This window comes from Bombina bombina, chromosome 10 (genome assembly GCF_027579735.1).
Source record: "Bombina bombina isolate aBomBom1 chromosome 10, aBomBom1.pri, whole genome shotgun sequence".
Taxonomy (NCBI): domain Eukaryota; kingdom Metazoa; phylum Chordata; class Amphibia; order Anura; family Bombinatoridae; genus Bombina; species Bombina bombina.
Window position 1 is genome coordinate 11,948,502 of NC_069508.1, and position 16,003 is coordinate 11,964,504.

The 16,003-nt window shown below is 39.3% G+C and overlaps 1 protein-coding gene across 4 annotated transcripts in view; it reads right to left on the reverse strand.

Moving 5' to 3' along the window:
• The window catches only part of VAV3 (vav guanine nucleotide exchange factor 3), a 300,764-nt gene that overhangs the window by 155,543 nt on the left and 129,218 nt on the right, over positions 1-16,003 (reverse strand). For 2 of the 4 annotated variants that reach the window (XM_053693780.1, XM_053693783.1), the window contains exons 4-10: positions 15,579-15,637; positions 15,129-15,194; positions 14,532-14,646; positions 14,092-14,187; positions 13,895-13,987; positions 12,307-12,410; positions 12,012-12,111 (exon numbers count right to left, since the gene is read on the reverse strand). In XM_053693780.1, coding sequence (XP_053549755.1) covers positions 12,012-12,111; positions 12,307-12,410; positions 13,895-13,987; positions 14,092-14,187; positions 14,532-14,646; positions 15,129-15,194; positions 15,579-15,637 — 633 coding nt within the window. The remainder of the gene's footprint in view (positions 1-12,011; positions 12,112-12,306; positions 12,411-13,894; positions 13,988-14,091; positions 14,188-14,531; positions 14,647-15,128; positions 15,195-15,578; positions 15,638-16,003) is intronic. The other 2 variants (XM_053693781.1, XM_053693784.1) reach the window with 1 other exon arrangement.

Below are 16,003 nucleotides of genomic sequence, written 5' to 3' on the forward strand. Positions count from 1 at the left end.
TCTATATATAGTCACAACAAGATCTTAGCTATATACGAGTGCCGTATTATGTTACTGGGGCTCTCTAAATATAGTCACAACAACATCCTAGCTCTATACGAGTGATGTATTATGTTACTGGGGTTCACTAAATATAGTCACAACAAGATCCTAGCTCTATACGAGTGCCGTATCATGTTACTGCAGTTCTCTAAATATAGTCACAACAAGATCCTAGCTCTATACGAGTGCCGTATTATGTTACTGCAGTTCTCTAAATATAGTCACAACAAGATCCTAGCTATATACGAGTGCCGTATTATGTTACTGGGGTTCGCTAAATATAGTCACAACAAGATCCTAGCTATATACGAGTGCCGTATTATGTTACTGGTGATCTCTAAATATAGTCACAACAAGATCCTAGCTATATACGAGTGCCGTATTATGTTACTGGGGTTCGCTAAATATAGTCACAACAAGATCCTAGCTCTATATGAGTGCCGTATCATGTTACTGGGGTTCTCTAAATATAGTCACAACAAGATCCTAGCTATATACGAGTGCCGTATTATGTTACTGGGGTTCGCTAAATATAGTCACAACAAGATCCTAGCTCTATATGAGTGCCGTATCATGTTACTGGGGTTCTCTAAATATAGTCACAACAAGATCCTAGCTCTATACGAGTGCCGTATTATGTTACTGGGGTTCTATACATATAGTCACAACAAGACCCTAGCTCTATACGAGTGCCGTATCATGTTACTGGGGTTCTCTAAATATAGTCACAACAAGATCCTAGCTCTATACGAGTGCCGTATTATGTTACTGGGGTTCTATACATATAGTCACAACAAGACCCTAGCTCTATACGAGTGCCGTATCATGTTACTGGGGTTCTCTAAATATAGTCACAACAAGATCCTAGCTCTATACGAGTGCCGTATCATGTTACTGGGGATCTCTAAATATAGTCACAACAAGATCCTAGCGCTATACGAGTGACGTATCATGTTACTGGGGTTCTCTAAATATAGTCACAACAAGATCCTAGCTCTATACGAGTGACGTATTATGTTACTGGGGTTCTCTAAATATAGTCACAACAAGATCCTAGCTCTATACGAGTGCCGTATCATGTTACTGCGATTCTCTAAATATAGTCACAACAAGATCCTAGCTCTATATGAGTGCCGTATTATGTTACTGGGGTTCTCTAAATATAGTCACAACAAGATCCTAGCTCTATACGAGTGCCGTATTATGTTACTGGGGTTCTCTAAATATAGTCACAACAAGATCCTAGCTCTATACGAGTGCCGTATTATGTTATTGGGGTTCTCTAAATATAGTCAAAACAAGATTCTAGCTCTATACAAGTGCCGTATCATGTTACTGGGGTTCTCTAAATATAGTCACAACAAGATCCTAGCTCTATACGAGTGCCGTATTATGTTACTGGGGCTCTCTAAATATAGTCACAACAAGATCCTAGCTCTATATGAGTGCCGTATTATGTTACTGGGGTTCTCTAAATATAGTCACAACAAGATCCTAGCTCTATACGAGTGCCGTATTATGTTACTGGGGTTCTCTAAATATAGTCACAACAAGATCCTAGCTCTATACGAGTGCTATATTATGTTACTGGGGTTGTCTAAATATAGTCACAACAAGATCCTAGCTCTATACGAGTGCCGTATTATATTACTGGGGTTCTCTAAAAATAGTCACAACAAGATCCTAGCTCTATACGAGTGCCGTATTATGTTACTGCGGTTCTCTAAATATAGTCACAACAAGATCCTAGCTCTATACGAGTGCCGTATTATGTTACTGGGGTTCTCTATATATAGTCACAACAAGATCCTAGCTCTATATGAGTGCCGTATTATTTTACTGGGGTTCTCTAAATATAGTCACAACAAGATCCTAGCTCTATACGAGTGCCGTATTATGTTACTGGGGTTCTCTATATATAGTCACAACAAGATCCTAGCTCTATACGAGTGCCGTATTATGTTACTGGGGTTCTATAAATATAGTCACAACAAGATCCTAGCTATATACGAGTGCCGTATTATGTTACTGGGGATCTCTAAATATAGTCACAAGAAGATCCTAGCTCTATACGAGTGCCGTATTATGTTACTGGGGATCTCTAAATATAGTCACAACAAGATCCTAGCTATATACGAGTGCCGTATTATGTTACTGGGGATCTCTAAATATAGTCACAACAAGATCCTAGCTCTATACGAGTGCCGTATTATGTTACTGGGGTTCTCTAAATATAGTCACAACAAGATCCTAGCTCTATACTAGTGCCGTATTATGTTACTGGGGTTCTATAAATATAGTCACAACAAGATCCTAGCTCTATACGAGTGCCGTATTATGTTACTGGGGTTCTATAAATATAGTCACAACAAGATCCTAACTCTATACGAGTGCCGTATCATGTTACTGGGGTTCTATAAATATAGTCACAACAAGATCCTAGCTCTATACGAGTGCCGTATCATGTTACTGGGGTTCTCTAAATATAGTCACAACAAGATCCTAGCTCTATACGAGTGCCGTATTATGTTACTGGGGTTCTCTATATATAGTCACAACAAGATCCTAGCTCTATACGAGTGCCGTATTATATTACTGGGGTTCTCTAAATATAGTCACAACAAGGTTTTAGCTCTATACGAGTGTCGAATTATGTTACTGGGGATCTCTAAATATAGTCACAACAAGATCCTAGATCTATACGAGTGCTGTATTATGTTACTGGGGTTCTCTAAACATAGTCACAACAAGATCCTAGCTCTATACGAGTGCCGAATTATGTTACTGGGGTTCTATACATATAGTCACAACAAGACCCTAGCTCTATACGAGTGCCGTATCATGTTACTGGGGTTCTCTAAATATAGTCACAACAAGATCCTAGCTCTATACGAGTGCCGTATCATGTTACTGGGGATCTCTAAATATAGTCACAACAAGATCCTAGCTCTATACGAGTGCCGTATCATTTTACTGGGGTTCTCTAAATATAGTCACAACAAGATCCTAGCTCTATACGAGTGACGTATTATGTTACTGGGGTTCTCTAAATATAGTCACAACAAGATCCTAGCTCTATACGAGTGCCGTATTATGTTACTGGGGTTCTCTAAATATAGTCACAACAAGATCCTAGCTCTATACGAGTGCCGTATTATGTTACTGGGGTTCTCTAAATATAGTCACAACAAGATCCTAGCTCTATACGAGTGCCGTATTATGTTACTGGGGTTCTCTAAATATAGTCACAACAAGATCCTAGCTCTATACGAGTACCGTATTATGTTACTGGGGTTCTCTAAATATAGTCACAACAAGATCCTAGCTCTATACGAGTGCCGTATCATGTTACTGCAGTTCTCTAAATATAGTCACAACAAGATCCTAGCTCTATACGAGTGCCGTATTATGTTACTGGGGTTCTCTAAATATAGTCACAACAAGATCCTAGCTCTATACGAGTGCCGTATTATGTTACTGGGGTTCTCTAAATATAGCCAAAACAAGAATCTAGCTCTATACGAGTGCCGTATCATGTTACTGGGGTTCTCTAAATATAGTCACAACAAGATCCGAGCTCTATACGAGTGCCGTATTATGTTACTGGGGCTCTCTACATATAGTCACAACAAGATCCTAGCTCTATATGAGTGCCGTATTATGTTACTGGGGTTCTCTAAATATAGTCACAAGATCGTAGCTCTATACGAGTGCCGTATTATGTTACTGGGGTTCTCTAAATATAGTCACAACAAGAGCCTAGCTCTATACAAGTGCCGTATTATGTTACTGGGGTTCTCTAAATATAGTCACAACAAGATCTTAGCTCTATACGAGTGCCGTATTATGTTACTGGGGTTCTCTATATATAGTCACAACAACATCCTAGCTCTATACGAGTGCCGTATTATGTTACTGGGGTTCTCTAAATATAGTCACAACAAGATCCTAGCTCTATACGAGTGCCGTATCATGTTACTGCAGTTCTCTAAATATAGTCACAACAAGATTCTAGCTCTATACGAGTGCCGTATTATGTTACTGGGGTTCACTAAATATAGTCACAACAAGATCCTAGCTCTATACGAGTGCCGTATTATGTTACTGGGGTTCTCTAAATATAGTCACAACAAGATCCTAGCTCTATATGAGTGCCGTATTATGTTACTGGGGCTCTCTAAATATAGTCACAACAACATCCTAGCTCTATACGAGTGATGTATTATGTTACTGGGGTTCACTAAATATAGTCACAACAAGATCCTAGCTCTATACGAGTGCTGTATCATGTTACTGGGGTTCTCTATATATAGTCACAACAAGATCCTAGCTCTATATGAGTGCCGTATTATGTTACTGGGGTTCTCTAAATATAGTCACAACAAGATCCTAGCTCTATACGAGTGCCGTATCATGTTACTGCAGTTCTCTAAATATAGTCACAACAAGATCCTAGCTCTATACGAGTGCCGTATTATGTTACTGCAGTTCTCTAAATATAGTCACAACAAGATCCTAGCTATATACGAGTGCCGTATTATGTTACTGGGGTTCGCTAAATATAGTCACAACAAGATCCTAGCTATATACGAGTGCCGTATTATGTTACTGGTGATCTCTAAATATAGTCACAACAAGATCCTAGCTATATACGAGTGCCGTATTATGTTACTGGGGTTCGCTAAATATAGTCACAACAAGATCCTAGCTCTATATGAATGCCGTATCATGTTACTGGGGTTCTCTAAATATAGTCACAACAAGATCCTAGCTATATACGAGTGCCGTATTATGTTACTGGGGTTCTCTAAATATAGTCACAAGAAGATCCTAGCTCTATACGAGTGCCGTATTATGTTACTGGGGTTCTCTAAACATAGACACAACAAGATCCTAGCTCTATACGAGTGCCGTATCATGTTACTGCAGTTCTCTAAATATAGTCACAACAAGATCCTAGCTCTATACGAGTGCCGTATCATGTTACTGGGGTTCGCTAAATATAGTCACAAGAAGATCCTAGCTCTATACGAGTGCCGTATAATGTTACTGGGGTTCTCTAAATATAGTCACAACAAGATCCTAGCTCTATACGAGTGCCGTATTATGTTACTGGGGTTCTCTAAATATAGTCACAAGATCCTAGCTCTATACGAGTGCCGTATTATGTTACTGGGATTCTCTAAATATAGTCACAAGAAGATCCTAGCTCAATACGAGTGCCGTATTATGTTACTGGGGTTCTCTACATATAGTCACAACAAGATCCTAGCTCTATACGAGTGCCGTATTATGTTACTGGGGTTCTCTAAATATAGTCACAACAAGATCCTAGCTCTATACGAGTGCCGTATTATGTTACTGGGGATCTCTAAATATAGTCACAAGAAGATCCTAGCTCTATACGAGTGCCGTATTATGTTACTGGGGTTCGCTAAATATAGTCACAACAAGATCCTAGCTCTATACGAGTGCCGTATTATGTTACTGGGGTTCGCTAAATATAGTCACAACAAGATCCTAGCTCTATACGAGTGCTGTATCATGTTACTGGGGTTCTCTAAATATAGTCACAACAAGATCCTAGCTCTATACGAGTGCCGTATTATGTTACTGGGGTTCTCTAAATATAGTCACAACAAGATCCTAGCTCTATACGAGTGCCGTATTATGTTACTGGGGTTCTCTAAATATAGTCACAACAAGATCCTAGCTCTATATGAGTGCCGTATTATGTTACTGGGGCTCTCTAAATATAGTCACAACAACATCCTAGCTCTATACGAGTGATGTATTATGTTACTGGGGTTCACTAAATATAGTCACAACAAGATCCTAGCTCTATACGAGTGCCGTATCATGTTACTGCAGTTCTCTAAATATAGTCACAACAAGATCCTAGCTCTATACGAGTGCCGTATTATGTTACTGCAGTTCTCTAAATATAGTCACAACAAGATCCTAGCTATATACGAGTGCCGTATTATGTTACTGGGGTTCGCTAAATATAGTCACAACAAGATCCTAGCTATATACGAGTGCCGTATTATGTTACTGGTGATCTCTAAATATAGTCACAACAAGATCCTAGCTATATACGAGTGCCGTATTATGTTACTGGGGTTCGCTAAATATAGTCACAACAAGGTTTTAGCTCTATACGAGTGTCGAATTATGTTACTGGGGATCTCTAAATATAGTCACAACAAGATCCTAGATCTATACGAGTGCTGTATTATGTTACTGGGGTTCTCTAAACATAGTCACAACAAGATCCTAGCTCTATACGAGTGCCGAATTATGTTACTGGGGTTCTATACATATAGTCACAACAAGACCCTAGCTCTATACGAGTGCCGTATCATGTTACTGGGGTTCTCTAAATATAGTCACAACAAGATCCTAGCTCTATACGAGTGCCGTATCATGTTACTGGGGATCTCTAAATATAGTCACAACAAGATCCTAGCTCTATACGAGTGCCGTATCATTTTACTGGGGTTCTCTAAATATAGTCACAACAAGATCCTAGCTCTATACGAGTGACGTATTATGTTACTGGGGTTCTCTAAATATAGTCACAACAAGATCCTAGCTCTATACGAGTGCCGTATTATGTTACTGGGGTTCTCTAAATATAGTCACAACAAGATCCTAGCTCTATACGAGTGCCGTATTATGTTACTGGGGTTCTCTAAATATAATCACAACAAGATCCTAGCTCTATACGAGTGCCGTATTATGTTACTGGGGTTCTCTAAATATAGTCACAACAAGATCCTAGCTCTATACGAGTACCGTATTATGTTACTGGGGTTCTCTAAATATAGTCACAACAAGATCCTAGCTCTATACGAGTGCCGTATCATGTTACTGCAGTTCTCTAAATATAGTCACAACAAGATCCTAGCTCTATACGAGTGCCGTATTATGTTACTGGGGTTCTCTAAATATAGTCACAACAAGATCCTAGCTCTATACGAGTGCCGTATTATGTTACTGGGGTTCTCTAAATATAGCCAAAACAAGAATCTAGCTCTATACGAGTGCCGTATCATGTTACTGGGGTTCTCTAAATATAGTCACAACAAGATCCGAGCTCTATACGAGTGCCGTATTATGTTACTGGGGCTCTCTACATATAGTCACAACAAGATCCTAGCTCTATATGAGTGCCGTATTATGTTACTGGGGTTCTCTAAATATAGTCACAAGATCGTAGCTCTATACGAGTGCCGTATTATGTTACTGGGGTTCTCTAAATATAGTCACAACAAGAGCCTAGCTCTATACAAGTGCCGTATTATGTTACTGGGGTTCTCTAAATATAGTCACAACAAGATCTTAGCTCTATACGAGTGCCGTATTATGTTACTGGGGTTCTCTATATATAGTCACAACAACATCCTAGCTCTATACGAGTGCCGTATTATGTTACTGGGGTTCTCTAAATATAGTCACAACAAGATCCTAGCTCTATACGAGTGCCGTATCATGTTACTGCAGTTCTCTAAATATAGTCACAACAAGATTCTAGCTCTATACGAGTGCCGTATTATGTTACTGGGGTTCACTAAATATAGTCACAACAAGATCCTAGCTCTATACGAGTGCCGTATTATGTTACTGGGGTTCTCTAAATATAGTCACAACAAGATCCTAGCTCTATATGAGTGCCGTATTATGTTACTGGGGCTCTCTAAATATAGTCACAACAACATCCTAGCTCTATACGAGTGATGTATTATGTTACTGGGGTTCACTAAATATAGTCACAACAAGATCCTAGCTCTATACGAGTGCCGTATCATGTTACTGCAGTTCTCTAAATATAGTCACAACAAGATCCTAGCTCTATACGAGTGCCGTATTATGTTACTGCAGTTCTCTAAATATAGTCACAACAAGATCCTAGCTATATACGAGTGCCGTATTATGTTACTGGGGTTCGCTAAATATAGTCACAACAAGATCCTAGCTATATACGAGTGCCGTATTATGTTACTGGTGATCTCTAAATATAGTCACAACAAGATCCTAGCTATATACGAGTGCCGTATTATGTTACTGGGGTTCGCTAAATATAGTCACAACAAGATCCTAGCTCTATATGAATGCCGTATCATGTTACTGGGGTTCTCTAAATATAGTCACAACAAGATCCTAGCTATATACGAGTGCCGTATTATGTTACTGGGGTTCTCTAAATATAGTCACAAGAAGATCCTAGCTCTATACGAGTGCCGTATTATGTTACTGGGGTTCTCTAAACATAGACACAACAAGATCCTAGCTCTATACGAGTGCCGTATCATGTTACTGCAGTTCTCTAAATATAGTCACAACAAGATCCTAGCTCTATACGAGTGCCGTATCATGTTACTGGGGTTCGCTAAATATAGTCACAAGAAGATCCTAGCTCTATACGAGTGCCGTATAATGTTACTGGGGTTCTCTAAATATAGTCACAACAAGATCCTAGCTCTATACGAGTGCCGTATTATGTTACTGGGGTTCTCTAAATATAGTCACAAGATCCTAGCTCTATACGAGTGCCGTATTATGTTACTGGGATTCTCTAAATATAGTCACAAGAAGATCCTAGCTCAATACGAGTGCCGTATTATGTTACTGGGGTTCTCTACATATAGTCACAACAAGATCCTAGCTCTATACGAGTGCCGTATTATGTTACTGGGGTTCTCTAAATATAGTCACAACAAGATCCTAGCTCTATACGAGTGCCGTATTATGTTACTGGGGATCTCTAAATATAGTCACAAGAAGATCCTAGCTCTATACGAGTGCCGTATTATGTTACTGGGGTTCGCTAAATATAGTCACAACAAGATCCTAGCTCTATACGAGTGCCGTATTATGTTACTGGGGTTCGCTAAATATAGTCACAACAAGATCCTAGCTCTATACGAGTGCTGTATCATGTTACTGGGGTTCTCTAAATATAGTCACAACAAGATCCTAGCTCTATACGAGTGCCGTATTATGTTACTGGGGTTCTCTAAATATAGTCACAACAAGATCCTAGCTCTATACGAGTGCCGTATTATGTTACTGGGGTTCGCTAAATATAGTCACAACAAGATCCTAGCACTATACGAGTGCTGTATCATGTTACTGGGGTTCTCTAAATATAGTCACAACAAGATCCTAGCTCTATACGAGTGCCGTATTATGTTACTGGGGTTCTCTAAATATAGTCACAACAAGATCCTAGCTCTATACGAGTGCCGTATCATGTTACTGGGGTTCTCTAAATATAGTCACAACAAGATCCTAGCTCTATACGAGTGCCGTATCATGTTACTGGGGTTCTCTAAATATAATCACAACAAGATCCTAGTTCTATACGAGTGCCGTATTATGTTACTGGGTATCTCTAAATATAGTCACAACAAGATCCTAGCTCTATACGAGTGCTGTATTATGTTACTGGGGATGTCTAAATATAGTCACAACAAGATCCTAGCTCTATACGAGTGCCGTATTATGTTCCTGGGGATGTCTAAATATAGTCACAACAAGATCCTAGCTCTATACGAGTGCTGTATCATGTTACTGGGGATCTCTAAATATAGTCACAACAAGATCCCAGCTCTATACGAGTGCTGTATCATGTTACTGGGGTTCTCTATATATAGTCACAACAAGATCCTAGCTCTATACGAGTGCTGTATCATGTTACTGGGGTTCTCTATAAATAGTCACAACAAGATCCTAGCTCTATACGAGTGCCGTATTATGTTACTGGGGATCTCTAAATATAGTCACAACAAGATCCCAGCTCTATACGAGTGCCGTATCATGTTACTGGGGTTCTCTAAATATAGACACAACAAGATCCTAGCTCTATACAAGTGCTGTATTATGTTACTGGGGTTCTCTAAATATAGTCACAAGAAGATCCTAGCTCAATACGAGTGCCGTATTATGTTACTGGGGTTCTCTACATATAGTCACAAGAAGATCCTAGCTCTATACGAGTGCCGTATTATGATACTGGGGTTCTCTAAATATAGTCACAACAAGATCCTAGCTCTATACGAGTGCCGTATTATGTTACTGGGGTTCTCTAAATATAGTCACAACAAGATCCTAGCTCTATACGAGTGCCGTATTATGTTACTGGGGATCTCTAAATATAGTCACAACAAGATCCTAGCTCTATACGAGTGCCGTATTATGTTACTGGGGTTCGCTAAATATAGTCACAACAAGATCCTAGCTCTATACGAGTGCTGTATCATGTTACTGGGGTTCTCTAAATATAGTCACAACAAGATCCTAGCTCTATACGAGTGCCGTATTATGTTACTGGGGTTCTCTAAATATAGTCACAACAAGATCCTAGCTCTATACGAGTGCCGTATTATGTTACTGGGGTTCGCTAAATATAGTCACAACAAGATCCTAGCTCTATACGAGTGCTGTATCATGTTACTGGGGTTCTCTAAATATAGTCCCAACAAGATCCTAGCTCTATACGAGTGCCGTATTATGTTACTGGGGTTCTCTAAATATAGTCACAACAAGATCCTAGCTCTATACGAGTGCCGTATCATGTTACTGGGGTTCTCTAAATATAGTCACAACAAGATCCTAGCTCTATACGAGTGCCGTATTATGTTACTGGGGTTCTCTAAATATAATCACAACAAGATCCTAGTTCTATACGAGTGCCGTATTATGTTACTGGGGTTCTCTAAATATAATCACAACAAGATCCTAGTTCTATACGAGTGCCGTATTATGTTACTGGGTATCTCTAAATATAGTCACAACAAGATCCTAGCTCTATACGAGTGCTGTATTATGTTACTGGGGTTCTCTAAACATAGTCACAACAAGATCCTAGCTCTATACGAGTGCCTTTTCATGTTACTGGGGTTCTCTAAACATAGTCACAACAAGATCCTAGCTCTATACGAGTGCCTTTTCATGTTACTGGGGTTCTCTAAACATAGTCACAACAAGATCCTAGCTCTATACGAGTGCCGTATTATGTTACTGGGGTTCTCTAAATATAGTCACAACAAGATGCTAGCTCTATATGAGTGACGTATCATGTTACTGGGGTTCTCTAAATATAGTCACAACAAGATCCTAGCTCTATATGAGTGACGTATCATGTTACTGGGGTTCTCTAAATATAATCACAACAAGATGCTAGCTCTATATGAGTGACGTATCATGTTACTGGGGTTCTCTAAATATAGTCACAACAAGATCCTAGCTCTATATGAGTGACGTATCATGTTACTGGGGTTCTCTAAATATAGTCACAACAAGATCCTAGCTCTATATGAGTGCAGTATCATGTTACTGGTTACAGGGGTTCTTGGTTGCTGTATGTTGTGTTTGACCCACATATGGACCTAGATTCTTGTTCTGCCTGATTCTTTGCTTGACCTTTTGGTGCTGATCAAAAACTTAACGGATACAGAGAAAGCTCATCATGAGATCAATACATATGACCTTGCACCTTCTCTCAACCAATGACCTTTGGTACAATAAACAAACAATGACCCTAATTAAATACCACAAATATGGACATTTCAGTCTTAGTAGATTAATATCATGCAGATTCATTTGTGTTGGTTAAATATGGCAACAAGACATTAATTCATCAGTTTAAGGACTATTCAATACAAGAGAATTGCACAATGCAAAGCCAATAGCATTTACTCTGAATGTTAAATGAGACAGATTAAAAAAAAAAAAAACAATTTAAATTTGCTGCCCCCTATATCATGCGACTTCCATCAGCCAATCACAGGCTCATATACCTATACACTGAGCATTTAAAAATTTGACAATGGAATTAAATTGGAAAGTTTCTTAAATTTGCTGCTCTTTCTGAATCATGAAAGTTCAGTTATGTCTTGCCCCTTTCAGTATATAACAGGGAGATGCTGAGTTACATGAAAAACAGACAATTATTGTGATCTCACCTCTAGTTTTAGTCTGATGTCCTCTCTACTCTTGGAAACATTATCTAATGTTGATATCGCTGACTCAACCTCACTGCAGTAAACCCCATAGATAAGTAGCCTGCAGAGATTGGACCAAAAGTGAGAAAAAGGCACGGAGAACCAAGCCCAACACAAAGCCACAGTCATCAAAAACAGTTACAATAACCTCAGACAACCAACATAGCCTAAGGGTGTAAATACACAACCACACAACCTCAATCACATGCTAACATAGTCATGAATTATGTCCCTGCTGGGATAGGAATGATGTTACCTCTCCTTGTATGTGAGGAAGACCTGGTAAAGGTTCTGGCTGTTCCTGTGCATGATGGAATCATTAATTTCCAACATCAGACTCCTGTGGACTTTTACCAAATCCTGCAAGAGAAAACAGATTGTGAAATGTAAAATTATCTTCTGTCATTGCCCACAAAACCTTTTTTTACTGGGTTTAGATACACTCACCACCCTGTAACCCAGGCAAGTACCTTGTATTACTCAGCTGGATCAGAGCCTCATAGCGAACCTTCTACAGATGAGTCAGAACCCCACACCTAACCTTCTACAAATGAGTCACAACCCAAACCTAACCTTCTAAAGAGTAACGTCACACCTAACCTTCTACAGATGAATCAGAACCTACACCTTACCTTATACAGATTAATTAGAATTTCCCACCTAACCTTCTACAGATTAATTAGAACTTCACACCTAGCCTTCTACAGATTAATCATAACCTACACCTAACCCTCTACAGATTAATTAGAACCTCACACCTAACTTTCCACAGATTAATAAAAACTTCACACCTAACCTTCTACAGATTGATTATAACTTCACATCTAACCTTCTACATATGTATCAGCACCTACAACTAACCTTCTACAGATTAATTAGAACCTCACACCTAACCTTCTACAAATGAGTCAGAATGCAAACCTAACCTTCTACAGATGAATCAGAACCTCACACCTAACCTTCTACAGATGAATCAGAACCTCACACCTAACCTTCTACAGATGAATCGGAACCTCACATCTAACCTTCTACAGATGTATCAGAACCCCAAACTTAACCTTGTACAGATGAATAAGAACCTCACTTATACAGATTAATCAAAACCTCACACCTAACCTTCTACAGATGAATCAGAACCTCACACCTAACCTTCTACAGATGAATCGGAACCTCACATCTAACCTTCTACAGATGTATCAGAACCCCAAACTTAACCTTGTGAGATGAATAAGAACCTCACTTATACAGATTAATCAAAACCTCACACCTAACATTTTTCAGATAAAAACAGATTAAGAAGAACCACACACTTAATCTTCATGTATAATTAGAAAATTAATAAACCTTAATAAGAATAACAAGAATGTATTCATAAGAAAGAAACTGATGTCCCCAAGTCACCAGTAGCCTGCCACAGGGTCAGGGGTATACAGTAAGGTGACTTCTTCTTGAGCATCAGCATTCACATGCTTCATAAACCTCCAGTTTGTTTTCTGTAGGTATTAAAAATCAACTACTAGGGCTGTGGGAGTTGTTTTAGTCAAACAGTGAGCAAAGGATAATAGATCTGTTGTGCAAAAAAATGCATTTTATATTAATATCAATACACATGATAGAATGCACCTGAATGTCCCTTTGCCAAAAAATTTGCACCATATTTTCGGTAGTACATACCCATCCATCAAGACTGCATGCACAACATTATATAGGTACAACACCCCCCGAGTCTCACTATGTATTGATAGCACAAGACATTCTTTCTCAACGCTCTACTCTCCCAAAATCTCACCACTAATTGCCACCAGTGTTACACCCCATGCACTCCCAGATTTGTTGACACTCACAATGATTATAATAAACACTTTCTGCAGATTGTTAATATAGACTTTCTGAGGATCCGTCTCGGACACAAACTTTTTCAGTGGCTCTATGAAGAACTGAAAAGATACCAGGAATTAGAGATACAGATAATAATTGACTGAAATTGTGATACAACAATAAAATCTATCATGATGGCATGTAATGAGGGAGATGCACTGACCTTCTCAATGGATTCCAGCGTCTCGGTGTACTTCTCTTCAGTTTGCTTTATTTCCATGAGACAGCAGGTCCGGATATCGCTCTCAGTAGTTCTCTGCTAATCAAGGGTTCAAATGAGAAGCACAGAATAAACATCCCACCCCAGGACAGATACCAAACCCTGCTAATCAAGGGTTCAAATGAGAAGCACAGAATAAACATCCCACCCCAGGACAGATACCAAACCTTGCACGAGGTGGCAGAGCACCAGAAACATTAAAATAGCTGATGTTTCTATTGTTATATGATAAAGGACCTAGTCATCTGATACAGCAATGCAGTGATCCCTTAATGTCCCCAAGAACTGTCCTATGACTTCACCCAAGGAAACATTTTGGCTGGCTAAAGGGACCCGTGACCATGCAGTGACTCTGGCCAGTGACCTGTCAGCATGGTTCTTACATTGGGAGCCGTGAGGGTTTCTGCCTTCATTAAGTCCTCGTACACCTCTCCACCTTCATCCTCATGGTACACACAGTCATAGTACAACTCTTCATCTTCCTCCACACCCGACTCACTGCAAGCGAAGGAACAAAAAACTCAGACAGCATTCAGCAGGTAGCATCAGATTCTGTGTGGGTCTATAGATCAATTGCACTAGTCCAGCAGTGTCCAACCAAGGGTCCTGGGGCCACAAAAGGACACTACAGTGCGTTTTATCAGACTTGACACTACTGCCATGCCTCCACATTACTACCACCATATGTATAGGTAGGTGTGTGACACCTGAAGAGTCTCCCAGCAGATGTGTGATTATATACTGGTTAACGGATTGTGTTTGATAAAATTCCAACAAAATTAAAAAAAAATCACACACCAGGGGTAATAGTGACACAGATCACTCACACACACCAGGGGTAATAGTGACACAGATCATTCACACACACATGGGTAATAGTGACACACATCGCTCACACACATGGGGTAATAGTGACTCATATCGCTCACACACACCATGTGCACAATAATACAATATGAGCATTTGCCACAAATACGTACTCAATCAGATCTGGAAGTGATTTGTAGACATCCTCATCCTGAACACTCTCCTCTGTGGGGAATGGTCTGAGAAGACAGGAGACTTATGATACAAAAGATGTGACACACACCGACTGACAACACTGTTATTCACTTGTATTAAAAAAAATATCACAGTGCAAACCAATGGCCTCTTATTGCACATTGGCAAGTCATATAATCTGCAAGCTATTGACCATCCTACATATTCATTATATGGTGTGTGTGAGTTGGGTTCCCTTGTGGGATCTGCTGAGATAGACTACTGCTCATGGCAAAAAAAGGTCTAACACAGGTGGCCTTAGTATCATGAAATTAGCAATCAAAGCTAGTTCTTAGGGCAACAGTGGTTTGTGAAACATAATGTGTATCCAGAGAGCACCACTAAATCTTACTGATATAACCTGAGCTGGACTAAATGATAAGACTTACCTTATTCCGAGTGACAGAGCAATGGGCGTATGGGAAAGCTTGGCTAATGTTTCGATCACCTGGAAAAAAAATTGTGCATAAAGTTATCACATACAATTGGAGATTTACAATGTACAGTTGATATATTACACAGGGACAGACTTGTGACCACTTGCTCTTCATGATGGGAACAAGAGTGAATATCACCAACAATATATATTAATCTATATTAACAAGCACGGTCCATAACTAAAACACTGAATCTGACTTTTCTCCTATCAGCACAGAAAGAGTTAATGTTAATTGATTTAAAAAAAAAAAAAGCTTTCTCCACCTTTCTTTCCAACTCTGTCTTTTTTTTAAATAACTTGTATCCAGGTATGACTAAATCCCAGTCATAAGAATCATTGTACCATGGTTTTTGTTATAGCCACAAGTTGTCACTA